Source organism: Camelus ferus, chromosome 4 (assembly GCF_009834535.1).
Source record: "Camelus ferus isolate YT-003-E chromosome 4, BCGSAC_Cfer_1.0, whole genome shotgun sequence".
In the NCBI taxonomy this organism is placed as follows: domain Eukaryota; kingdom Metazoa; phylum Chordata; class Mammalia; order Artiodactyla; family Camelidae; genus Camelus; species Camelus ferus.
The window spans coordinates 10827903-10854442 of record NC_045699.1 but is presented as its reverse complement, the minus strand read 5'-3'; the positions used below and the strand labels follow the sequence as shown (position 1 = coordinate 10854442).

The 26540-nt window shown below is 39.0% G+C and overlaps 2 protein-coding genes across 3 annotated transcripts in view; one reads left to right on the top strand and one right to left on the bottom strand.

Annotated features, from left to right (window-relative positions):
• Positions 1 to 6141: 6141 nt before the first annotated feature.
• Positions 6142 to 20304, top strand: DNAJA1 (DnaJ heat shock protein family (Hsp40) member A1). 2 transcript variants are annotated; one of them, XM_032477569.1, is made up of 9 exons: positions 6142 to 6298; positions 7393 to 7534; positions 7689 to 7866; positions 9819 to 9923; positions 10665 to 10892; positions 12836 to 12950; positions 14214 to 14329; positions 14626 to 14726; positions 15464 to 20304. In XM_032477569.1, the coding sequence occupies exons 2-9, from the start codon at positions 7403 to 7405 to the stop codon at positions 15680 to 15682; spliced, it is 1194 nt and encodes a 397-aa protein (XP_032333460.1). In that variant the 5' UTR covers positions 6142 to 6298; positions 7393 to 7402; the 3' UTR covers positions 15683 to 20304. The 2 variants fall into 2 exon arrangements, with proteins under 2 accessions (XP_032333460.1, XP_032333461.1); XM_032477570.1 differs by lacking the exon at positions 6142 to 6298 and adding an exon at positions 7083 to 7194.
• A 666-nt stretch (positions 20305 to 20970) lies between these two features.
• The window catches only part of SMU1 (SMU1 DNA replication regulator and spliceosomal factor), a 28096-nt gene continuing 22526 nt past the window's right edge, over positions 20971 to 26540 (bottom strand). Inside the window, exons 10-12 of the mRNA XM_014557617.2 lie at positions 24588 to 24755; positions 22617 to 22769; positions 20971 to 21483 (exon numbers count right to left, since the gene is read on the bottom strand). Coding sequence (XP_014413103.1) covers positions 21385 to 21483; positions 22617 to 22769; positions 24588 to 24755 — 420 coding nt within the window. The 3' untranslated portion in view covers positions 20971 to 21384. The remainder of the gene's footprint in view (positions 21484 to 22616; positions 22770 to 24587; positions 24756 to 26540) is intronic.

The following is a 26540-nucleotide window of genomic DNA, read 5'->3' as shown; positions in this document are numbered from 1 at the left end:
AATAAAATAAATAACTTTACATTGAAAAGATAAATTATTGAAGAATAAAATTTCCACATAACCAAGGATCAGACCACAGCATCTATAGTCACTTTTACATTGTAAGTACTTAGGGAAGATGGCTAAAGTAAACATAACTCTCTGTGAAGCCAGAATGGTGTAGGTGAAGACCACAGGCTTTGCATTCAGAAAGGCTGGGTTCAAATTCCAATTTGACTACTTACTGTGTGACTTTGGGCAAGTTATTCAAATTTACTGATTTTTATGTCCTACTGATAAAGTAGAGAAAATTATCTGGCAGGACTTTTACGAGACTCATAAAATAATAGCGACCCAGTTTAGTTCAACAAACACTACTCTGTGCCAGACATGCTTCCATGCCAATGGCATCAAAATGAGTAAGACATCCTTCAAAAGCATGGGAGGGGGAGAGTAACTTCACAATGGAAAAATCTGACAAATGCTGCCTCAGCTAGGTGATCAAAGTCTGCATCAACAGCGATAAGTCATGTTCATAGTATATACCTTGGATATAATATGATGAAAGAGGTAGTCTTTCTCCCAAAAACCCGTAAATCCGGTCTAACCATGAAAACAAAAAGTTAACAGAAACCCAAATTGAAGGACAGTCTACAAGATACCTGGCCAGTACTCCTTAAAACTGGCAGGGTTATCCAAAGGAAGGAAAAATCTGAGAAACCATCACAGTCAAGAAGAGCCTAAGACACATGATGACTAAAAGTAACATGGTGTCCTGGATGGGATCCTAGAACAGAAAAGGGACATCAAGTACAAACTAAAGAAATCAGAATAAAGAATGGACTTTTAAAAGAAAAAAATTTGTAACTTTGTACGCTGGAATCTAGACTTACTGTGCTGATCATTTTTCAGTGTACACAAATATCATTCTGTTGTACACCTGAAACTAATGTAATGCTGTATGTCAATTATGCCTGTTTAAAAACAGAATGGGCTTTGGTTAATAATGTAACAATATTAGTTCACTAGTTGTGACAGCTATACCATTTTAATTAAGATGTTGACAATAGGGAAAGATGGGTGCCAGGTATACAGCAACTCTCTGCACTACCTTTGTAATGTTTCTATAAGTGTAAAACTATTCTAAAATAAAAAGTGTATTTAAAAAATAACAACTGAGGACTGGGGACTGAGACCATATGTAGTCATAGATAAGAGGAGAACCAGAACAAACTGGTGACACTCAAAAATTATAATAATTCCAGCCCCACTAGGCCCCACAGTTAATTAAACACCAAATGTTGTAATAAATTAAAATTAATTTATACAGGCATTTAAAAATAGCATTTTAGCTAGGATTTACTTTCCATTTTGTGCTTTCCAATAAAATTTTTCTTTCTTTTTTAAAGAAAAAAACTATAGCATCAATTCTACATATCATCCAAAACTCAATTCATCATTCCCACCAACACTGCCCCATCACAGTCTCCTCTTCCTCCTCTTTTGGGTCTCCCCATCTCAGGAAGGGCATCCCCAAGCATCCTGTTGCTCAGGCCAGAAACCTGGAAGTCAGCCATGATTCCTTCTTCCTCAACTCTGTATCCAGTCACATGACCTGCAGATTCCACCTCTATCTTTTTTTTTTCCGCCTCTATCTTTATGTTTCCTTCCCTCTCCATTTCTACTATGTAGATCAATTCTAATCTAATCTCTCATCACAAAAGCTTCCTATGAATCCATCCTCCACATTAGCACCCAAATGATTGTTCTAAAATGTACATATGATCAAATCATCTGTAAAACAAGATTGCTGTAAGCATTAAAATATAACAACATTTATAGAATTTAGCATAGTGCCTAACAGACACTCTAAAAAAGAGTTAGCTGTTAGAGGTTATATCATTCCACCCCTAAAATCTTCCAGTATCTCTCAAGAGCTTTTAAGACAAAATTCAAACTTGTAATATAATTCTCAAGCCCTCATGACTTGGCCCTGCCATGCCCAGTCATCTCCAGCTATTTCCACAGACACCTGTGATCTGGTCACATGGTTCCTAAGAGTTACAAAGACACCACTGAAATAAAATATAATGGTAAGAAAAGAGACCATTCATGATAGCAACAAAAAGACAATGCCTAGTAACATCTTTAAGAAGAAATGATCAGGACCTAATTTGTTTGTTTTTTTAAAAAAAGATAAAGCACAATAAATAAGGTGAATATACAGTTACATACACAATGTAACTTGTTTATGTGTAGGAAAATTCAACATTATTAACATGTTAATTCTCCCCAAACTGATTGATATATAAAAGCACTGTAATCACAATCAAAATCACAACGGAATTTTGGGGAAATCTGCCAGAAATAATTTTAACTTCATGTGGAAAAGTAAGCATACTAGAAAATGCCAGGAAAATTATTTTAAATAAAGAGGGGCAATGAGGAGAAAGAGGCCTACAAGATATTAAAATGTATATTAAGGAAATCTAGTACACAATAAAAGTGGCACTTCACAGTAGTTAGGAAAAAGTTAACATAGTTAGACAAACTAGCTCAACATCTGGAGAAAGATAAAGCTTAGTTAATTACAAATAAGCCTCAGTCCTTATACCAAAATAAGTTCTAGGTGGCATAAAGATTTAAATATAAAAAAAAGCAACCATGAAAGTACTACAAGAAAACCGTGGAGAATACATTTATAACATTGGATTGGTTAAGACTTTAAAACATAGCAAATGAAGGAGATGTAGGAGAGGAAAAGAAAGGAGGAGATTAAAAAAATTAAGAAGCTGAAAAGGAAAAGTCAAAACTTACTTACATAAAAATTAAAGAGTTTATATGGACAAAATATATACATATACAGATATAGGTTAAGTGAAAAGCTACAAAACACTAGAGAAAATAACTGCAACATATGACACACTAACACCCTCTATCCCTAGTATAAAAGTGCTATTATATATCATTCAAATACTGGAGGGACACCACAGAAAAATGGTCAAATGACAATAGACAGTTGACAGAAGAAGAGTCAGTAAACATTTCAAAGATGCTAACGTCACTATTCAAGAAACTCTAATGAAAACAATCGATATCACTTTTTAATCTCTAAGGTTAGTTTAGCAAAGACCGAAAAAAAAAAAAAAAAAGAAAAGACAGAACCCACCCACCTGGCCATATTGGTAAGGCCCTCTCACACACTGCTGACAGCGGTACAAACCAATATGGAAAGTTATTTACTCAACAGAAATCTGCATTCCTATTGACACAGCAATTTTGGTTCCAGATGTCTGTCTTACAGAAATACTTTCATGAGTGGCTAAAGCTCTATTTAAGAATTTCTCTGCAGCACTGTGAAAATTACCAAAGTGCTCATCAACAGGCAAATGGTTAAAGAAATACAATGCCTGCATACCATACACTACAAAATCATTAAAAATAGCAAACTAGATTATTTATCCTGACATGGTAAGATGACAATAAGCAAAAAGGGCAAATCACAAACAGCATGTTTAATATGATCCTATTCCTTCACCAAAAAAGATCACATTCTAAAATTATTGCTAATCTTTTTGTATTTTATGTAAGTAAGAATGCTTCGTAAAAGTGTTAACTTCTATTACTGAAAAGTCAGAATATTTAGCAGAACATATTTTCAGCATCAACATAAAATTCTATGAAGGAAAAAACACCAAACAGAAAATATATAATGATGTTTTTTAAGGCAACTAAGAATCTCCTAACTGCTGTCGGAATAAGTTACTAGCTCAAAGCTTGAATTGGGAAGAGAGATTTTTATACTATATTAAGTTTAATTTTTTAAATAAGTACTACATTCAAATGGATTATACACTCCAAAGTTACAGCAATAATATGAAATGTCTCCCTCCCATCAGCCTCTCCTCAGTTAACTAGATCTCCCCACAGGCAACCATATTACAAGTTTTGGGGTATCCTTTTGAAATAGTCTAGCACATACAGGAAAGTGAGTACGTAGTTTTCTTTAACTTTTATGATCTTTATTCTTAATAAAGAATTAACTTGTAATAGCCTATAATGGAAAAGAATCTGAAAATATGTATATATAACTAAAAAAGTTATTAAGCTTACGTAAAGGTTGCACATTTTAAAAGTATTTTCAATGTCAAATTTCATAGTCTTAATGTTGCAGCCTCAGGAAGGTATCTTCATGTTTGTATCACACTTTCATCTTTCTAAAACTTGTGAGAATTTCAACTGGATTCCTCAGGCAAAAATAAACACTGAACATGGTAATATTTAAGAAACACTAGACATAGTAATATTTATTGTGGAAATTCTTGGTTGAAGTGATTTGATATACACCATACTAATGCTTATTTCATATGCTTAACCAGTATTAGATTCACACACAGCTCATGTTACACTAAAGTAGGAATTTGGGGACTTAAAGCCTACATAACACATGAATGATATTTATTAGTTGTTCGTTTACTGTTCTCTATTAATTGTTCATGTTTTCACAGTTGCTTGCCTCTCCACCTGGGATACTCATCTGCATGGTGGAAGGTTCCCCTACTTAGCACCCCAGTACTCTTCCTTTATTGGCATTTACCTCGGATAGGGACAACGACTTATGTGACTTTTATGTTAACAAGCCCTAGTTCGCTGCCCAGCAGTATGAGACTTAGTAAAAGTTACTAACTGCTAATTAAAAAACAAAACAAAAACTTTCATACCAGAGGTGATATTTGAGAAGGTAACATCTAAGATAGGAAGTATTAGGTGTTTTGTCATCTGGAGCTGGAGCACAGACTGGTGAAAAGGTTCATATGGGGAAATGCAGATAGTGACAATTTACAGAGATAAAGCTGAAGTGATAACCATCAGGATGCCTCCAGGGTAAAGTTCCAAAATCCTTAGTTTAGTAAGATATACCAACAGATGTTTGCCAACTAGCTCCTAAGTTTCACCTCTTGTCCCTCCAGCTCTCCTATCTGTGGCTAGATTCAAGCAACTGCAATTTTCTAACAGCATCAATGTTGTTACACACCTTAACCTTACCCATTCTTTGTGCTTTGTCTTTTGCTAGGAATGCTCTTCTTTCTTCAAAACTCAGCTCAACTGCCACTTTCCCAGAAAAGCTTTCTTTGTTCCATCAGATTAATCTAGGAGCCCCTTCCTGGCTGAACTCCATTTGTGGTTCCTTTATACCTCGTTGAACTTGTCTCCCTTCTAAAGTCTATGCGATGTCAACCAGGCTTCTTCAACTTTGCCTCTCCATCTTCTTTGGTACTAGATACTCGTGTCTGTTTCGTTACTGAGTAAGGAAAATAGATCTCATCTTCCATTATGCCCCGGGCCCAACATTCGAAAATCCCAAGGACTCATTTTGCAGACTACAGACCAAGATTCATAGACTAGTAGTACTTAAACTTTAGGTCAGATAATTAAAACTTGTTAGTTACCCATTGTTTGGTATTACTGTGTCCCCGGCTGGCCAAACCGGGTCCAAAGCCCACGGTTTGCACCAAGGTATTTCAAGTACTTCCCTGTTAAGCGCTGTCTGAGCCCAACGTATAGCAAGGCCCAAAGCAAATAACGGGTGTATAAGGGCCAAAGAGCTCTTCTTCCAAATTCGCAGTTTGGTGAATTAGGAGGCCTTGGACTGTGTGACAAAAGGAGCAAGATTCAAGGCCTGCTAGATTGCGCTGGGGCCCAGGCCCGCCTTGCTCAGCATTTCGTGCTCCGCGGTTTCCCAGACCTCAAAGCTAAGAGATAAGCCGGTTAGAGACGCCGAGACGAATCAGGTGCCGGCGGGGAGGAGGGAGATGCGGCACGGCTTTGTTCTCAGGTTCCCGTTCGACACACAGCCCCTGCCCGGGGCCCTGTTCCCGAGTCTTCAGAGCCCTCAGGCGGCCGCGGCCGCACAGATTTGGGAATCCCGAGTTGGCCCAGAACTGCAGTGGTCGGGGCAACCCCAACTCTCGCCCGATACTCCCTCACTCCGGGGCCCTAGTGGGTGGAGGTAGGGACTCCAGAAAGTTCCACAAGCGCCAGGAACCCAGGCTTGCGCCCACCCCCACAAGGCCCTTCGGCACAGCCCAAGAGCCCCCGCGCCGTTGCCCAGACAACCGCGGGGCGAGGCAGCGGCAGGAGGGGTGGGACTTCCGGTGGGTGACGCGCCTGGGCTCGGCTACAAAAGACGACGGCTGCGGCGCGCCGGGCGGAACTTTCCAGAACGCTCGGTGAGAGGCGGAGGAGCGGTGGCTGCCCCAGCTGCGCACAGCAAGGCGCTCCTTTCCACTCTCCAACACCGGCCTCGGCCCGCTCACCGGTGAGTTTCAGCCCTCGCGCTTCCCCTCGTCTCGAGGCCGGCGCCATTGGCGGCGCCGGGAGGCCGGATGGAGCCGGGGTCGGGAGGCGGTTGGCTCCGCGTGGGCGGGAGGGTTGTCGGTTCCTGTATCCACGATTTCGCTTCTGGAGGGCTGGTAGGGGTGCCCTGGCAACCCTCGCCGGCGCGCAGCGACTGGCCCGAGACCTTTCCTGGAGCTTCCCCCACGTCCCGAGTAGCCTGGGGTCTCCAAGGACCTGCCGTCTCCGGCTTTCCCTCTGCCTGCGCTCGCTGGTGGGGGGGGGGTGCGGGGGGAACAGATGGTGGGCGACCCTACGCGCACGCGCAGAAGGAGCCGTGGGGCGAGGGGCTGCGGGAGGAGCCGGGCGGAGGCTGCGGCTTTCGCTTCTCTGGTCACTTCTCTTTGTTGAGGGCTGGGCTTCTTTCACCCCTTCGATCCTGGGTGGGAGAGTGAAAGGAAGGAAACCCTAAAGTTTGGTGCCAAGTGCAGGGGAAACCGCAACAACATGTAAACTACGCCTGCTTGTGAGGGCGAGAGGCGTTCGGCGGTCGAAGCAAAGGAGCTGTAGGTCCTGTGATTGAGAAACAGCCTCCGGATTGAGGGAGAGGGGCGCTTGCTTTCTAGAGCTGGTGGGGTTAGTGTCATAAAGCACACTCCCCACCTTGTGCCCATACGTGTTTTCTAGGAAGTGTATGGTTCTTCAGATTTACTAAAGGTAATGTTAGTGGACTGAGCCTAATAGTGCTCCTTTACTGCCCCCTGCAGTTGTTGGGGAAGGGAAACGGGAAGAATCCAGACAATGGTCACAGAAGTGTGGAGGTTTTCATATGGGAGAAGGGGAAACAGCTGCTATAGGAGGCTTTTGAATTATTCCTTGGTAATTATGAGCTTGTATGAAGTCTGTTAGCATTTACGGCTGAACTATCAAACGAATTGTAACCTTCTCTGAAATTTAGAGAAGGCAATCCTCTTAAAATCAAATTTGTCGGAGAATATATTTCTTTGCCTAAACTCTGATTTTACTGATTAAAACTACCAGTTGAAAGTCGGTTAAAATGGAATTTTCTTATTCCAGGCTGTAGAAAATGGTGAAAGAAACCACTTACTATGATGTTTTGGGGGTTAAACCCAATGCCACCCACGAAGAATTGAAAAAGGCCTATAGGAAACTGGCCTTGAAGTACCACCCTGATAAGAATCCAAATGAAGGAGAGAAGGCAAGTAGTATACCTACCTATCCATTAATGTAGCTGAGTAGCTCTTGCCAGGTGCTTGGTATTTCCATTACAGCATGAAATTGAGTATGTAATATAGTGGCTGTGCTTTGTAACACTTAAGGTTTTTGAGTGTAATTTACCCCCTTTCTCACAGTTTAAACAGATTTCTCAAGCTTACGAAGTGCTCTCTGATGCAAAGAAAAGGGAATTATATGACAAAGGAGGAGAACAGGCAATTAAAGAAGGTGGAGCAGGTGGCGGTTTTGGCTCCCCTATGGATATCTTTGATATGTTTTTTGGAGGAGGGGGAAGGATGCAGAGAGAAAGAAGAGGTAAGAATAACAGTCCCCGTGTAGCAAATTAAAGTTAGCCCCTGATCAGAGCAAATTGTTGATAATTTACCTATTTTAAATGCTTGTTTACATGGTAGCATAATGTTGCTGACTGTAAACTGCCACCTTGATTCATGGTATAGTTACTTTGTTTTGATGAGATTTTGATGAAACTAAAAATAGCTAAGCCAATGAAGTGCTAACCAGTGCTTCTGTAGCTCTTGGGGTACATGTGACTTAAGTGAGGTAATTAAGGATTAAAGGAATGAAGTATAGGAACACAATTTCCAAACCCATTTTGCAGATCTTCTTTGACCCTCAACCCTCATACCCCCTCCCCTTAGCTCCAGTGGGAGGTACAGTGGCCTTTTTCAGTCAAAAGTGAATTTAGTTCAGAATTCTAGATTTTTGTCAAGGTCATATATAGCCAGGCATCAGGTCTGAATTGGAGCACAGGTTAATTCTTCCAAATAGTGTGTTGTTTGTTCTTGCTTTAATTTTATTATATCGAGATATGTACTCTTAACATTTAACAGAAATGTGGTTTCCAGGCTGTAGAAATATTGCTCATAGGAGTACAATGTTTTGGTCAGTTAATGCTTACTTTGTTCCCAGTATAGTTGATACAAACAAGGACTCATGGATAGAGCCTATTTTAGGAGGAATGGGCAAACTGTTAGTTTCTTTTTGAGCTTTTTTGAATTCAGAAAGACTGGAAATTGTTTATTCAGATTTTCTTAAAAGGGAAGGGCTATGTTTTATTTATTTTTAAGGAATTTACCTTTAAAACAATTCCCAATCAGAATCAGACTCCTGTGTGGCTTAGATCATTTTTTAAAGTGAGATTTTGGAAAATATTTGCTTAGATTTCAGAAGCTTTATTCCTTTTCTGTACCCTAAACTCTATAAAGTAAGAAGAGCACCTTTTAGCATGGCAGAACCAACTACATGGAGCTTTGATACAGAACGTAAAGGTGGATCTAGGAGCAGAAGGATATAGTTAATGGTACTTCACTTTTCATTGGGAGCTAAAAATGTTCTTTAGGCATGTTACACAGATAGGAGTTTGAAAAGTGAAACTTAGGCGTGAGGCAATATTTCATAGTGGGTAAAGTCCTTGTGGAAGAATCACTAGGTAGGAACTTATTAACTATTGGCAGGTGACTACATTTGTATAGCCTCTGTCTTTATCTCCACCTTCCACTTCCCCTTCTGGGATGAGACAAGCCACTCCTTTGTAGCCACTTGCCACATCAAATTTAGATTACTTCAAACAAAAATAAAAATTAAGTTACTTAGTTTGCAATAGCCATACTTATGTGCTAAAAAGTCATGTGTGACTGCTGGCTACTGTGTTGAATAGCACAAGATACAAAACATCTCCATCACTGCAGAAAGTTCTACTGGACAACACTATGGTAAAGAATGAGAAATCTAGCCTTTGAACGGTTAGTGCTGGCCCAGCAGTAATTGTGCTGCTCCTACTTCAGGAAGAAATAGGAATTGATAATTCTTCCGTGGAGACTGAGTAAATACATTAGCTTCTCTGGCTAAACTTGATTAGTTGTTGGAACTTGGTGTGCTGAGTTTTTGGGTGATGTAATTGGTCATGTTGCTCAATACCATAGTAGATGAAAGATACAAAGAATATATTAGGACAGAACAACAGTTTGGTTAAGTTTATTGTGACATGTGTGTATTTAAATAACACTGTTTTTCTCAAGAAGTGATTTTGCGGCTTGTTTTTGATTGCCATAAATGTGGGATGGCCACAACTAAATTCTTATAGATTACTTAATCTAACCCAGTTTTCCTCATTTGAGATTATATTATAAATTGAGGATCATATGTATACCCTGTGGGGCTCATCTTTCATTATCCTTTATTTTTATAGTGCAGTTGAACACAAGATGCAGCTTCTTAGATTTTTAATGACCAGTATTTTGTTGTAGGTAAAAATGTTGTGCATCAACTCTCAGTAACCCTGGAAGATTTATATAATGGTGCAACGAGAAAACTGGCTCTGCAAAAGAATGTGATTTGTGACAAATGTGAAGGTATGTCTTAATAGTTGCAATACAGCTGAAAACAGGACTGAAGCCAGAAAATGGGAATGAAGCCTTTCTGGGTATATAAAACTGAAAATACTGCACTACCTTAATCTTGGAGAGTGCAAGTATGAAAATCACCTAAATGTACCACCAAGAGAAATACTAGCAAAATAATAGCACTTTTATGTGTGTACTTTGAATGCAGGTGGGATTGATCTAATTTGGTGTCCTTTTTTCCCCAACATTGTTTAGAGATGAGTACTTCCTATATTCTCTAGAACTTAAGAGGCATTCCAGTGGCTTCACAATCTGTAATATGATTCATGTAGTGTCTTCTTTTGGATACTCAGTTGTCAAATTATTGGCTATGAACTTGTTCATTTTTTTAAAATAAATCCAAGTTATTTGTTGGAAATACAGTGTTTTCTAAAGAGAATAAGCTCTTTAAAATGTTCTCATCTATAGATGAAGTAGTCTTTAGAATTGTACTTCGAGAACACATGTTTGAAGTCCAGAATTCTGAAATGACTTCCTGGGAAAATAGTCAAGATGTTTATAGTTAACTGAAGCTGATTGTAGCTATATTTTTATCAAATGAAAGGCTGAATTGTAGATTCTTAAAGCAGCCTTCCCTCAGACCTTGAAAAAAATATTAACGAAGTATAGTGTTTAGGGGCTATCTGATTAAAACATTCATCACTGTGTCCAATACTTGATTCAAGCATAATTTCTTTTTAAACTACTTAGGCCGAGGTGGTAAGAAAGGAGCAGTAGAGTGCTGTCCCAATTGCCGAGGTACTGGAATGCAAATAAGAATTCATCAGATAGGACCTGGAATGGTTCAGCAAATTCAGTCTGTATGCATGGAATGCCAGGGCCATGGGGAGAGGATCAGCCCTAAAGATAGATGTAAAAGCTGCAATGGAAGGAAGATAGTTCGAGAGAAGAAAATTCTAGAAGTTCACATTGACAAAGGTGAGTTCTGAGCCACTTTTTATTCTGGACTCTCGAGTGCTATGACAAATTGATTAACATTTTTATAGTTAAGACCATCCTAACAGGTTAGTTCCTTAGGAACTACTGGGTAGGGAATGGGTGTACTTTGACCTATAACTTATTTGTGAGAACTTAGATTATGAATACTACTTTCTAAAGGTTTTTACAGATTATGTAAACATACAGGTCAGTTTCTGCCTCTTGGGCTTTGGGTTATAACTTAAAATTTTCTTTTCATATCATTAGGATTTGCTTTTATTTTGCCAATTCCTTAATTCTGTCAATTTATAAAAAAATGTTTTAAAATGTATTACAGCAGTACATATTCACTGTAGAAACTGTAGAAATGTATGTAACCCCCAGAATAAATTCTGCTACTCTGAAATAATCAACATCATTATCTTCTTCAGACTTTGTTATTTTAAGATAAGACTAGTATGTACTGATAGGGAACTGACCTGGTGCGGACATCTTATCGATATATACATCTACATTAACGTAAGCCCCTGCAACAGTATCCTACCATGTGAGTCATGGTACTCCTCCTCCTCCATTTTTCTCCCTCGTAATCGGCACATGTTTAGTAGGGTTTGAATTTTCCCCCACCTGGTAAGACCCCCCTCTTGCTATCAACAGTATGTACTCAGGAGGGCATTAGTTGCAAGTGAAGCCGTTTATAAATACTGTACTTGCCCATGCTCTTCACATCAGTGAAACTACCAGCAAAACTTAACTGAGTTAAATTGCTTCATTACTGTAGCGAGACAGTTACTTGGCCTCGTGAATGATTAAAGATTGACTGTTTGGTTTTGTCAGTGTGTAATAGTGGTATTTTTGGTGTAAGTCCTTATCTTTTTAGAGGTACTTACTGAAGTATTTGAATTAATTGATATGTATGGATTTTAATGGAAATATATGGAGGGAATGCAGATAGAGGTGTATAATACATGAAACACTAGTCATGAGCTGATAATTATTAGATGTATATTGACGGATATATAGGGATTCATTGTACTGTTGGCTGCTTGGTATGGGTTTAATACTTTCCATAATAGAAAGTGAAACAAAAGTTGCTCTTGTTGGGTCATCCCAGTGGTCATTGCTTCTGGAAATCCAGAGCTACTGCTTCGGTATAATGATCTGCAAAACATCTGTTTAAAGAGATGCTAGTTAAGTAAGCCCTTAGTGAGCTAAAACATGTGGGCCAGAGGTAAGAGGGAGGAAATCTCAGTATGAATATGTTGGCCTAGAAATATTTGCCTGATTGGGAAAACTTCCCTGTATTTTTGACACTAAACACATGGTCTTAAAGTGTCTAGCCATAATTTTTTTTAAAGAGAACTAAACGTCATTCAAAAGGATTATGGTTTTTGGAAATTTTTAGGTTTTATGCATTGCTGTATATAAATATTGCTAATACCTGAGGGAAGAAAGTCTGATTTATGCTTCTATTAGATGTAATACAAATAATTTGACTAAGATTTTTTAAATGATGAAATAGTTAAAACATTTATGGTTATGATGTTTGCCAGTCATTGATTTGGTGCCCACATAGAAATTTTTATTTAGTCCTCATATGAGCCCTGATGGAGAGGTAGGTCCCTGTGGGAAAGTTGATGCTTAGGAAGGTTATGCAACTTGCTTCCCCAGGGTAATCCAGCCTAGTAGTAAATAGCAGCTCTGAGATTTGAAGCCTGACTTGTTTGCCTCTGGAATTCGTTCTCCACTACGATAGCTTTCTTCAGTAAGAAACTGGTCTGATCCTAAGCATGTGGGCATTTTTGGTCAGTTCTGTAAAACTTGATTCCACAAACGCTTGAACATTTTTTTTCATGCATACACAAACATGCGTCTGAGTTTCTTTATAGATTGAGATTCTAAACTTAGATGTTAAGAGTATAAAATTAGTCTTTTGTTTTTAGGTATGAAAGATGGCCAGAAGATAACATTCCATGGTGAAGGAGACCAAGAACCAGGACTGGAGCCAGGAGATATTATCATTGTTTTAGATCAGAAGGACCATGCTGTTTTTACTCGGTAAAAACTTTTATCAAATACTCTAAAACTAACATCTTGCATATCTGGGGTTTGGGGGATTTTTCTTTAATTTAAATGAGCTTTTCATTATTTTGGGAACACATTTCCTGGAAATAGCCTAGAAGAGTATACCAGGAGAGTTAGGTTATGTGTAACATTTTTCATAAAAGATTGTTAATCATTAATGTTTCTATATTAAAAGATGCTAAAAACAAAAGTAATCAGCTTTTGTCTAAATTTAGGTAAATTACTGCCTAATTTGGGTTTTGAAGGATATACTTCAATTTGGAGATGTTTTGTAAGAGTATAAAAAGATGGATTAGGCAAAACTTTGCCACCAGTTTTTGTATAAGCAGTTAATTGTGAAATAAGTGCCCTAAAGCTTTCATGAATTTCTTCAATCCTGAGTTCATAAGTTGGGTTGCTTTTAATTTTACGTATCTCGAATCATCTCTAAAAAATGTTGATTGAGGTCTACTGTTAGAAAATACTTAATTCTGTGTTTATGATGAACCTAGAGTGAAGCACAAGAAAGATTGGTTAATTTTAAAACACTGGACTGAAATAGGGTTCCAGTGAGTTCGTTGGGAATGACGTCTAAAGGAATAGGTTTTCATTGAATACTGTCTTAACAATAATAGGAAATGTTACAAAATATCTTACTAATATGAATTGGAAAGTCAAGTCAAGCATGAGGAGGAAGTGGGCTGTTACTGAATATAAAAGATTGTATTCATGGAAGATTGTGTTCATAATGTGCCAGGCACTGCATTACTTCATGTAATCAGTAAATTCTTACTATCCCTTGAAATTGGCCATATCCCCGTTACTTAGTTTTATAGACCTGAATAATCCAGGACCTAGCCTGAGGTGTGTTCCACTTAAATGGCTTTGTCCTCTCTCCTTTATGTATGTTTGCTTTCTTTTAGCCTCATTATTGGAAGGGTGGTTTTTTTTCCCCCCAGTCAGAAACTAGATTTAAAATTAGGTAATGAAACAATTCAGGGATGGTAAGTGGCAGAGGTTGCTGCCTAGAACGTGTGGAAGGATTCTGAAGCCTTCTCCAGGAAACTGCTGGCAGGTTCCATATGTTTGTTGTTTGCAGTTCTCAGCTCTGTTTTTAGAACGGAAGGGAAAGGGCGTCTTTTGAAAGATACCCTTTGTTTTTGTTTTAGTTATGTTTTGTTAGAATTGCCTGCTTTGGTACTTGTAATCATTGGTGCTTTGAAAAATCTAAGTATATGCCATATTTATATTGTACAGACGAGGAGAAGATCTTTTCATGTGTATGGACATACAGCTGGTTGAGGCATTGTGTGGCTTCCAAAAGCCAATATCTACTCTTGACAACCGAACCATAGTCATCACTTCTCATCCAGGTATGGTAACTAGATAAACTTCTCTTTCTATTCTAGTATTCTCATTGTCTGCTGGTAGCTTGTACAGTCACTGAGAAAAGTAGTATTTAAGTTTCTCAGTACATATCCAACCTTGAGCTGCGCTGAAATTGTGCATTCTTGGCTCTTTTGTAAGCCCCTAGAAAATCCATAAACAAGACCCAGATCCTTTCACATTAATTTACCTTTATCATTGAGCTCTAGGACATCCTCTGTTCTTTTCCCCGTCTCATAAAAGTGTGACTATATTTTAAAGACTTCGGCTTCGATGTTTTTAGGTCAGATTGTCAAGCATGGAGATATCAAGTGTGTGCTAAATGAAGGCATGCCAATTTATCGTAGACCATATGAAAAGGGTCGCCTAATCATTGAATTTAAGGTAAGCTATAAAGTACTCTAGGAATGTTTGAGAATGATTCTGAATGGCCAGAAGCAACAAATTTATATCCTCCCTTGTCCAGACCTAGTATTCCTTTCATATTGAGAATTCTTCAAGTTGTGATTGACTTACTTGCATCATTGGCAATTCAAAGATTGGCAGAGGAGGGGTGTGTGGCAAGTGGGTATATTACTAATGAAAGGCTAAAACTAGAATATTAAAGTTCAGCAGAAGTGCAGTAGCTAGTATGGGTTTTGGGCAAAATACTGCAATGACTGTTAATAGAATGGTTCTTGGAACAACCCAGTCATTTCCCTCAATTTTAAATTGGCGTCGGACGTACAAATTTAACATTTTATTAAAACATTTTTGGGTAAGGGGCTCCCTTTTTGAGTAAGAGTAGCTTTGTTTAAATTACCCATTAGAAGGGATTAGAATGCATTTTAGGATGAGTTCTCCCATTAAAAATTATTTGCTGAATAGAACTATGTTCATTATAGTGCAGGTTACTAGGGTCATTTTTTTTTAATGTGCCTTGAGCTCCAGCTCAGAATACTAGGTGACATATGCCTTTTTAGAACTTGTGTTCTAACCTGGAATTGGCAGATTTACCAAAAGATAATGTGGTTATGTGTGTTTTTCTGGGGGAAAATGGGTCAATGGTAATTTGTCTAAGGAGCTCCAAGGATGAAGTAACTTAACTCAATTGGGCTTAAAGTAGAAATTTCTTTTTATAGGTAAACTTTCCTGAGAATGGCTTTCTCTCCCCCGATAAACTCTCTTTGCTGGAAAAACTCCTACCTGAGAGGAAGGAAGTAGAAGAGACTGATGAAATGGACCAGGTAGAACTAGTGGACTTTGATCCAAATCAGGAAAGACGGCGCCATTACAATGGAGAAGCATATGAGGATGATGAACATCATCCTCGGGGAGGTGTTCAGTGTCAGACCTCTTAATGGGGCCAGTGAGCACACTCACCACTGGTATTTTATTTGCAGTAGTGAATGAGTGAAGGACTATCATCATCATATGCTCACTACTTGCTATTGTTTTTGTTTTAATATTCAACTATAGTAGTGTTTTAAAAGTTAAATGAAGAATAAACTCGAATATAAAAGCTCTGACTTTGCCCTGTATGTATGATGACTTCAGTGTGCAAGATAAGTTCAATACCTGTAAAAACTTCCTTAAAAAAGTTTCCCCTAGCATTTGTTAGGTCATACCTTGTAATTCATTTCAGCTGTGTACATGGACTAGCTTAGACTGAAATGCTAGGTGTATGTATTGACTTCAGTGTATGACCCTTATTGTTAAGCTATGAAGTTAAAACTGTATTTAACTGGCAATCGGACAACTTAATTTGTAGAGAAGTGTTGGTCTGTATAGTTGTATTAAGTGGGATTCATTGTGATGCCTCCGCATTTATTCTATTGCCTTAGTTGTTACTTGAAGATGGCATGCTATATGATTTAATTTAGCCTGTGGTATCAGTGATAGAAATGATACCTTTCTAAAAAGGGGTTTATCATGACATGCTGCTTCTTGAGGGCTTGCATTTGTAGAATTGCATTCCCTTCTGCTGTGCCATCTTTTAATATAGATAACTATCGGTCCTGGTTATTTTTTTCCCTTCTCTTTGGACCACGATAAGCCTCAAAGTAGTGACTTCTGGAGCAGGGTAACTTAGAAATTAGAGTGATGAAACCATTACATGGAGAAGTACTTTGTATGTATGAGATAAGGTGTTCTGCAGTATGTTACAGGCTTACTTCAAACCATTTAACTTATGCTCCAGAGTAACTGTAATTTAATGTTGGTAGTATAGCAAATTATGACAAATAGCTTTAATTGTATGTTTAAGTCATTTGTTCACAAGCTTAAATCTGGATATCAGAATTTAAGCAATTCTTGAAATGTATGGATGTCTCCTTAATACACTGATTACAAAGCATGTCCAGTGTGTCACCAGCAGGCTTTTTTTTCCCAGCTTAAAATACTGGCTTTTCAGTAAGGTAGGTAATTTTTCATTTAACTAGTTAAAATGAGTAATACAAACAATACTATTTAGCCATAGTTTAATGTTTTAATACTAAACAAGGGTGGGGAGTGAAAATGGAGGGGTGAGTAAGAGCGAAAAAGGAAGGGGGGGGGCTTAAAAATCTTGACAAACACTGGAGTGCGAGAGAATATGAGAACTTTTTGCTTACTTATCCTGCTCTGGTTCTGTATCTCCCATGAATCAGGAGGTGTTTATTTCTAACCCGGAAGTAACCCACAACTTAAGTTCTCCTCAGAACACTTGAGTTTAAAAAGGAGAGACAAACTTCCTATAAAGTGCAAATTTCCCAAACCTTCAGTATTTCTTGTCATAGTAACATTCTTAATTGATAGCCTCTCTCTCTTGTGTTTCTTGAGTTATCTTCTTTTAGTCTGTGGCCAGACAGCTACCCCTCGTATTTGGATATGAAGGTGTTCGGGAAAGGAAAACAAATACTCAAAATAATAGTTGACAAATTTTAGTTTTTATTGAATTTATTTATATTACAGATTCTAAAAAGTTCTATAAGCCTGTATTGTAATGCATTTAAAAAACATTTTGAAAACTACAAAAATCCTTACATGAGGCTTTCCGTATTACCAGTCATGAGAGAAATACAGTGAAACTTACAGTGATATATATACCAGTTCACACCTTCAATCCAAAATGAATTGGTGAGCATATAAAATGGTGCAGTTTCTGTGGAAAACTTCGGCAGCTCTTCAAAAAGCCAAACATGGAATTTACCATATGACCCTGTAATACCATTCCTTGATTCAGATAAATGTGTGCCTATGTTTATTGTATCCTTATTCATAATAGCCAAAGGGGAAACAACTCATGTGTCCAACAGGTGGGTAAACAAAATGTGTTACATATGTATGTGATAGAAAACGACTTCCATGTATGAAATACTTAAGCAAATTCATAGAGGCAGAGATTACCAAGGGCTGGGAGGAAGAGGAATGGAAAGTTAGCGTGTGCTTAATTGTTTGTTTGGGGTGGTTAAAGTTTTGAAAATACAGTGATGGTTTGCACAACATAGTTTTTAATAATCATTAATGCTACTTAATTATACACTTAAAAATGGTTGAGCATGCTTTACTTTTGTTTCACTACAGTTAAAAACTTAAAATAGAAACCACTAGAAGAAAAAATAGTTACAACCTGGAGAGGCAGAAACTGACAAGTTTGTAGTCTGTAAAAACTAAAAAACAAATAATGCCTGTTTGGAATTCTAGCCAGGGTTGTTACAGAAATACAAGTGCATCCATGTAAGTGTAGTTCCTGGCCCCCACCACTAACGCTTTGTTATGCTTCCCCTGTCCATTCATACTTGCAGAGTGTAAGAATAGAAGCTGATTATGTCCCACAAGGGCCCTTGTGGAAGATGGTGGCACATCTTTTGTGAAATGAGAGATCTTTCTCCGCCTTTAGTACTGGCTCTCAACCTTGGGCTACAATTGGAGTTAACCTGGGAAGCTTTAAACATGACTTGTGTCTCACTCTCCAGGAGTTTTGGTGTAGTTGAGCAGGGTGTAGCCTAAGCAACAGGATGGTTACATACAGTCAAGGTTCTATAGCCACCACCATGGGGACATGGTTATATTTATCACCTAGAACAGTAATGCCACTGTTAAAATGGCTGGAGACGGTCAAATAATGGCAGGCCTTGCTATTGCCAAGTTTGTTTCAGGCCAAGGGAGCCTCCCAGCCTAGACATATACCATGTATGATAATTTCCTGTCTTCTGAAATAATGTGTGAAGATGAAGCACGTGCTCTGAAAGCACGCTAAATGAAAAATGCTACCATGCTAGAGCAACACAGGTGTGCTCTGAAGGGTTTCTGAAATTTTGTACCTCTGCCACCTATCTGGTTATCTCAGCAACCTTTGAGGACTGACAGAACAAGAATTAAAACACCCAACTTGTGAATGAAAATGCCCTCTATGTCTACAGGTTCTCAAATGTGAGCATGCTTGCTGAGCCTCACTGCTGCTCTTTCTGATTATGTAGGTCTAGGGTAGGACCTGAGAAATCTGCCTCTCAAACAAGTTACCAGGTTAACACTCAGAACCACAGCTCTGTCTGTCCTAAGTGAAAAATGACAGCAAAGACTGGAATCCAGGTTCTTGTAATTCAGTATTCTTTCTATTCATCTCACTGCCTGTGTTCAGTTTAGATAAGTTATTAACAGAATGTGGAGAAATAGTCCATGGATTCTTTGCCCAAACCTCAAGACTGAGAAGAAACTGACAGCATCTAGATTGGAAAAGAGTAAAGAAAGTGAGCTTTGGAATCCGACCTGGTTTTCAGTTCCAGGAGCAAGGTATGGAACCTCTGGAAACCTGTTTCCTAATGTGTATTACGGGAATCAGAATAGGCTGCTGCTCTTAAAGTGGTTCTGAGAATTAAGGCTGCTTACATAGTAAGGAGCGTCTTGATAAATGCTATTAATGGTAGTAATGCAAGTTGAAAAATAAATTCCTGGAGAAGATACTGAATTGTACCTGAGATGTTATTTTTTAATAATATGCTGTGAGGTATTAGGTGGTGGTGTTCTAGAGTCATTAATTCAACAGGTGAGTGGGGGAACAATTCATGGAGTTAACTTTAATGCCACGTATTTTGAGTTTCAAGTCCTGGAGAAGAGTATCGAGAGTATCAGTTAAATAGGTGGGCTGCAGCACAGCAGCTCCTTGAGAACCAACAGAAAATGGCCATTGATGGCTATCCAGCTGCTATCCACTCCATTAGCCTCTGTCAATTTGTACACTGAACAGCAGCCCAGTGGCTCCAGTAGATGCCTCCAGCCAGCCAGCCACTTCCTGCAGGGGTGAGACCCCAGGTGCCCATCCCATTCTCACAGTTCCTTGCTGCTTAGCCCAGGGGCATACGGACCCCTTGGGTTAGTGTGGCATGCCCTTCAGCTCCTGATGCTCCTTTTATGGTTAATCCCTCCAAGGAAGCCTTTCCTAACCCAGTAGGTCTAGATAATGCCCCTCCCATTATCCAAAAAAAAAAAAAAACCCCTGATTTTCTCTTAACCCCAATAACCTTAATCCTGTTAACCTGCTTTTTCTCCCCTATCCTCTGACAGAAACTGGTCTTTTAAGCCATCCTCAACATTAGGTGCAGGAGTAGAGGTGTCTGATAAAAATTCCTAGGAGGTGCTGACTAGATTCTTGCTCTCCATGAGCCTTGGCACAAAATATGCATCTCGTAATTGCCAGTTTGAGGCCATAGGCTAAATCAAAACTCCCAATTTTGTAAAGGAACTTTTTTCTAACTTTTTCCTAAGGTTTTTGTTTTGTTTAGTATAAGCTATTTTTTTTTTACCTTAAGTGAAAGCTTCTTTGGGGAGGAACAGGATATGTTCACATAGAGTTGTGGCTATTGTTCACCTCTCAGAACGGCAGCAAATGACATCCCGTGGAAAAGCTGCAGGTTTTGTGGCAAAGGGACAAAAGTTTTGGGAATATGAGTGGGAAAGAAGGAATTCATAGTGCTGTTAAGAATTATTCAGCAAATACTGAGCAGTACCATGTGCTAGGTATAGCTGATCCCCAATACATGATGAGGCTGTGTTTTAAGGGACCATCGTAAGACTGCAAAATCTTCCCCACTAATTTTGTACCTAGTAATTGGGAAAATTAAAAGGAGACATAAAGGCCTACACAGATAAGCCCTAACTTTCTTGAAATGGGTACCTAGCACAGTACCTTCACACATCAACACAGGCACTCCATACATCTTTGGTTGAATGGTTGAAACAGAAAAGAGCCACATACAAAATATTTTCAAGTGTTTTGTTGGCTTAATTTTTTTCCTTTAACTGGTAATGATGCACATAGCAAAAAAGACTTCGCTAAATTTCAGGTGCTTTTCTAATTTTTCAGAACAGCATATTTTCAATGCCAAACCTTCCTTTAAAAACAAAGAGGATACTCAAAATGGAATTCTCATAGTGGATCCTACAACTAGTTCTGTCTATGAGATGGAGAGGATATTCTCTGGACTCAACACACGAGCAGGCACAGCTAAGAAAAAGGAGTGCACGGGTGAAGGCAATGAAATAAAGATGCTATTCAACACATGACCTTTTTACATTCAGTCATTCTACCCAAGAGTTGACTTCCTGCTGTACTTAAGATTCAGGGATAATAATGTGCCTCTAAGTAAACATAACTAGACGAGTACTTACATTTAAGAACAAAACCTCCAGAAAGGTGTAAAGTTTATTAACATCTTAAAAAAATGGAACAGCTACTGTATTTGGGATAGTTAATAAGTTTTACTGTAGAAGGCCCATTTTAATCAGCATTTCAAATAATCAAAGGAGTACAGTTTTTTCCTAGAAATACCAGTATCTCACTCTACAGGTAAAAGATACTGAGAACATTAAGTGACTGCCCCAATTAGGAACAGATAAGCAAATACCTTACATATTTTAAAAAAGGGTAACCACTACATGAATTTTCACAAAATTACTCTTGTGCCTAATTCAGACAATCTGCTTAGGAAAGCTGGCCTTTAAAAAAAAAAGCGTGGGGGGCAGCACATGAATATGTCTCCATTTAAGTACATGCTCTCAGGGTAGTTAAAGAGAAAAGTTAAATTTAGGGCTTCCAGAGTTTTAGGAGTCCATCTTCACTGTAAGTAGCAATCAAGTTCTGATGAGGGTGATGTGCAATACCAATTACATCCTTCTCATGAACCTGGAATACGTAAAGCACACGGTTAGGGCATATAGGTAAGTCTATAACAAAACCAGCCTGAAGAAGCTTCCAGAGCTGAGTGGAAAGAAGAGTGAAGCTTCTACCTCTCACCAAAGGATTCAAGCCTAAGGTAGCCCCAGAAAGGGCTAAACAAACAGAAACCAAAAAAGAGGCTATATACACTTGAGCACTACAGCTGGTCCTAGGCCAAGACAGTCTCTGAGACCAAACAATTCCTTCAACTCTGGGAACTCAGTATTTTCTGAGTTGGAAAACCACATTGTTATGTTCACATCTTCAATCTGTACTGGAGGCTTCACAGGGCAGGTATACCAAAAGTTCACTTGAACAATTTGAGGTGAGATTATTCTCTAACAGAGGTATGTGTGTAATTTTTCATACATTAGCCAGACCACTCCTTCCTGGACCACAGATGACTACATTTTCCCTGCCACCCCCACACCCCTTGCATTTGGGCTGTGGGCACGTGACTGAATTCTAACCAAAAATGAATGAGGAACAGATTAATAAAAACCACTTCCAGACGTGGGTCTTTAAAAACATCCAATATACCCCTCCAGTTATCATTTCTCCTAAGATCTCAGAGGCCACGTATTCCAAACGGCGCATCTTAAAGACAGAGGAAGATGATGCAACTTCTATCACACTGTGACATGAGAGAAACTTTCATTGTGCTAGGCCACTGAGATTTGAAGATTGTTACAGCAGTTGCCATTAATTACTCATACTACTGACTTACACCACAGAGCTGCTTAAAATATCATAATTGGTTTGATAGGATAATACGTAAATAATTTACCTTTAAAAGGACATGGGAGAGGACTAGCTATATCTGCCACTCTCCAATTGCTCTGGGGAAGGTCTGACTAATCTAGCTGGCTTGTTCCCTTCTTTTCTGCTTTCCATCCTATCCACTTGAAGCTGAGGGCTCACTAAAGGATACAAGAGATAATTCCATACAGTTACTATGGGCCCTATATTTAGTGATTAATTTTTTAATTTTTTTATACCAGGGTTCACACTGATAGCAGGCTGGAAAGGTTTACTTCAGAGTTCAGAAAGACAAGCATTAACCTAATTTCTGTAGATGGCCTTAAATCAGTAATACTTACTGTCAAAGTTCTCTCCAGTTTGCCAGTGACTGTGCTGAAACAGTAGAGCACAAAGTCCTCCCCTACACAGTAGATCCATTCCCCACGGGGAGAAAGGGCACAGCAAACAAAGTCACCACCTTCTCTCTTTCCAGAGCTGAAGCTTCTGACAATCTAGATCATAACACAACACCCAAGGTAAAATAAAACATGGATTAGCAACAGTTCTACTGCAGCAGTTTAAACCGACATCTCTTTTATTTTGTACTTTGGTTTACTGTCATTTATAACTAGATTACCAATTCCATTCACCGTGTGCTAGATCCTCTGGCCTGCGCAATATTCAAAGGATAAGCTATCTGAAGTCAGTGGCAGAATTTTACAATTCAGATGTCCCAAGTCACCAATCCTGCTCTTTAATAGTCTACTGGGCCATTTTACCCAGAAGCAAAATGATTATCACACAATTTCCTAAATCAACATATACCAGTTCTCAGTGCTCTGTGGACCCATGCTTCCGTTTCCTTTTTCTAACAGAATGGGATGCCCTCCCCATTCATGATAGAAATCTGTCTCCAGGACTTGCTCTAGTTATATATACCATTAAAATAATCATAAATCAAGTTGAGAAAACCGATCTCAAAAGGTTATGTATGATTCCATTTACTATTCTCAAAATGAAAAATTATAATGGAAGAGATCAGTGGTTGCCAGGGGCTCTGACTGCGAGGGAAGGGTTTAACTATAAAAGTGTAGCACGGGGGAGTTTCTTTGGGGGTGATGAACAGTTCTGTATCTTGACTGTGGCCGTTACGTAAGTCAACACATAAGATGAAAGTGGTGGTTACATAAAACAACACGAGATGAAATTTCACAGAACTATTCATGTCCTACCTCAAAAATGAATGCATGTTAAAAACCAGTGAAATCTAAATCAGGATTGTATTTGGATTAATAATACTGTACCGATGTCAATTTCCTGGCTTTGATAATTGTATAATGGTTATATAATGATAACATCATCATTGGGGGATGCAGGGGAAAAGAATACAGGAACTCTGATCTGTTTTTGCAACTTCTTTTTGGCCCCCCCCCCTTTTTTTTTTAATGTTTTATTTATTTTCTAGTGGGGGTAATTAGATTTACTTATTTTTTAGATGCAAGATACTGGGGATTGAATCCAGGGCCTCATGCATGCTAGGCACGCACTCTACCACTGAGCTATACCCTCCCCCTGTTTTTGCAACGTCTTTTGTGAATCTAAAAACAAATTTATTTTTAAGTTTTTAAAAAGCAAACAGAAAACTAGAAGTGGGCAGCTATGACTATTATGCAATGTCCCAGCAGATACTACAGACCAGCCATCCCAACCATGGAATCCAAAGTACCAATTTATCATTTATAGGGACTCAAACAATGGAGAGAGAGATCCATTCATCAGCCCGTGGGTCTTCTCCATGCTCAGCAGGATCACCAAGTGCCCAGGCCAACATTTCAGCAGCATCACAACACATTCTCAAGGCTTGAGACCTCAACCTTGTTCCTGTGTCCCTGGTGCTAAAAAGTGAGGTTCTGATTGCAAATACACATCGTGAAGACACTGTTGCTCTTCTCCTACTGGAGTTCCACCTCAGATCATATGGTAGCTAGGAGACGTCCCAAGCTGGTAAGGCACACACTGTTTCTCTCCTACACAGGGATTATTACATCTTAAAATTTTCAGTGAGGTTTTCTGAAGGAGGCCTAAAGACAGTCTCATTTATCCAAAGGATGCAAAGAGCATAATCACCCTGGGGAAAGGAGATAACTTCTGAGATGCCGAAGAGATGTTTTGTTGATGTAGAATTTAAATATGTGTCTGGAAAACAAATACAGTGTATATGGTTTTCGGAGTGGTGAACCCGTACTTGGTTACTGAAGTGTGAGGACCAAGACATGCTGATTTGGGAACGGCCCCAGGGCTTGAACAAAGGCACTTTTCTGAGCACTCACCTGTCCCTGCATGTTCATGATCACCACTGTGTTTGATCTGTTGCAAACCACAAAGTGCTCTGGGTTTTTAGGAAGCAAGATCACACTGTTGACAGTGATGTCTGTCCCTGCAGTGCTGCCCAAGGATTTAAAGGTATTTGAACATTCTGTGGTCTTCATGTTCCAAATCTACAATACAAAAATTTAAGGCATAAACATTGGGGGGGGGGGCATTTAACAATTTCTAAAGTTTTAGAGTTGAAAAGTAAGTTACTAAAATTAAAAAAGAAAAAAAACTTCAGGAAAAAAAAGCTTCTTATAGTCCAAACACCTGGCATTGCACCATATTACATAAGAACTCCCGTATTTCCTGATTAATTGGTATAAATAAAATAAAAGTCAAAAAGCTAAATAATAAAACACTTACACTACTACTGTCATAAACAACCAAAACGCTACCTTATCTGGCCACCAAAATCAAGTGAGGGTTTGTTTTGTTTTGTTTTTTTCAGATTGCTCAGGACCCTATCCTGAGATTCAGATTTAGTAGGTCTGGGGTGAGACATAGGTTTGTGCATTTTTAAAAGCTCCACAAATGATTCTCACGTACAATATATACGTGTACTAACCACTAACAGAAGTCATAATGTTAACAAACACACACACACGAGGATCCATGAAGTAGAAGCTACTCTTGGCCACCTATATTACCTCCCCAGTTCAACATCTCTTCTGCTAATAGTTCTCCACCCTAATGCTTTTCACTTTGCCCCTCTGAGCCATTATGAACTGAAGGGGTTAAACCAGACATCATAGTTACTGAAATCTGAGATGTGCTTAGAGACGGGATGGACCAAATATTGCCTGGCATTGTCTAGACACCATTCAGTGAGGTGTAACCTCAAAGGCATGGACTACTGTGCTTCTGTGCCTTCAACAAAGCCCATCACAAATGTTGAATAAATATCTATAAACAGCAAATCATTGCCCCACTAGTGCCAGTATTTATTTTCTTAATAAATACTGTATCATTTGCCCCAATCTCCTCTCCAAAGCCCAGCTGCCTAGAAGAAAAATTAACATTTCTTTCAGGGATCAAGAGTTCTAAGGCTAGATTCTAGAGTTTTCTGTCCAAAAGGTCAGTGAGATGCTTTACGCCATTCATTGCAGAGCTAAAGGAAAAGACCACAAAACAGAGAGGCCTACACAATCCACCCCAATGGCATTTTACAGGTGCTGAGGCCCACAAACATAGCATAAAGGGCAAATCCCATGACTAAACCACTAACAGCTCTGTTATTTCCCCTGTCCATCCTGAGAAAGAGTATATCTCGTACCTTCAGGTTTCTGGTTCAATTTCCCAAGCCAGAACAAGCCATCTGAGAAGGCGGTCTGACTATTAGAGATCTGTGTTAGACTGTTTAGGTCTTCTGCCAGAGAGCCCTCACTTACATAAGGCAACTTAAAAGCAGGTCCAGAACATAAATGGAGTCTCTTAAAGATCTCCAGCAATTTTCTATTTGGATTTCCCATCTTTTCTAGGAAATGAGGCCCTCTCAAAATAATTACATCTCTTAAGGTACTAAAGATCCATTACTTTCAGCTGAGAGCTGAAGGCAATAAGTATCTGAGCAAGGACTTAGTTCTACTCTACACCCCTCCTGTTCTTCCGTAAATGCTGTTAGAAAGGCCCTAAATGTGGGGGCCAGGGGTGTGGTGAGGCTGTGCAATAAAAGAGACCTATTTATTCAACCACTGAGCCCTTTGTGAATTTGAGTGTGGATCATATTTATGGCAAGATAGAATTTAACCACTGTAAATGGGGTCACATTTAGAACTCCACATCTCTCCTCTTTTCCTACACATGACAGACTCTATAGGTCTGATTTTGTAGGTTTGAGATTTGAGGTCCCTAGGTCACTAGGAACTGCCCACAGAATATTACTACTGTCATAGACTCACCTCAGTTATGGC

Coding starts and splice junctions, on each gene's coding strand:
- DNAJA1 (XM_032477569.1), top strand. CDS start 7,403: ATGGTGAAAGAAACCACTTACTATGATGTTTTGGGGGTTAAACCCAAT. Junction 12,951..14,213: donor GACCATGCTGTTTTTACTCG/GTAAAAACTTTT, acceptor TATATTGTACAG/ACGAGGAGAAGATCTTTTCA. Junction 14,727..15,463: donor GCCTAATCATTGAATTTAAG/GTAAGCTATAAA, acceptor TTCTTTTTATAG/GTAAACTTTCCTGAGAATGG.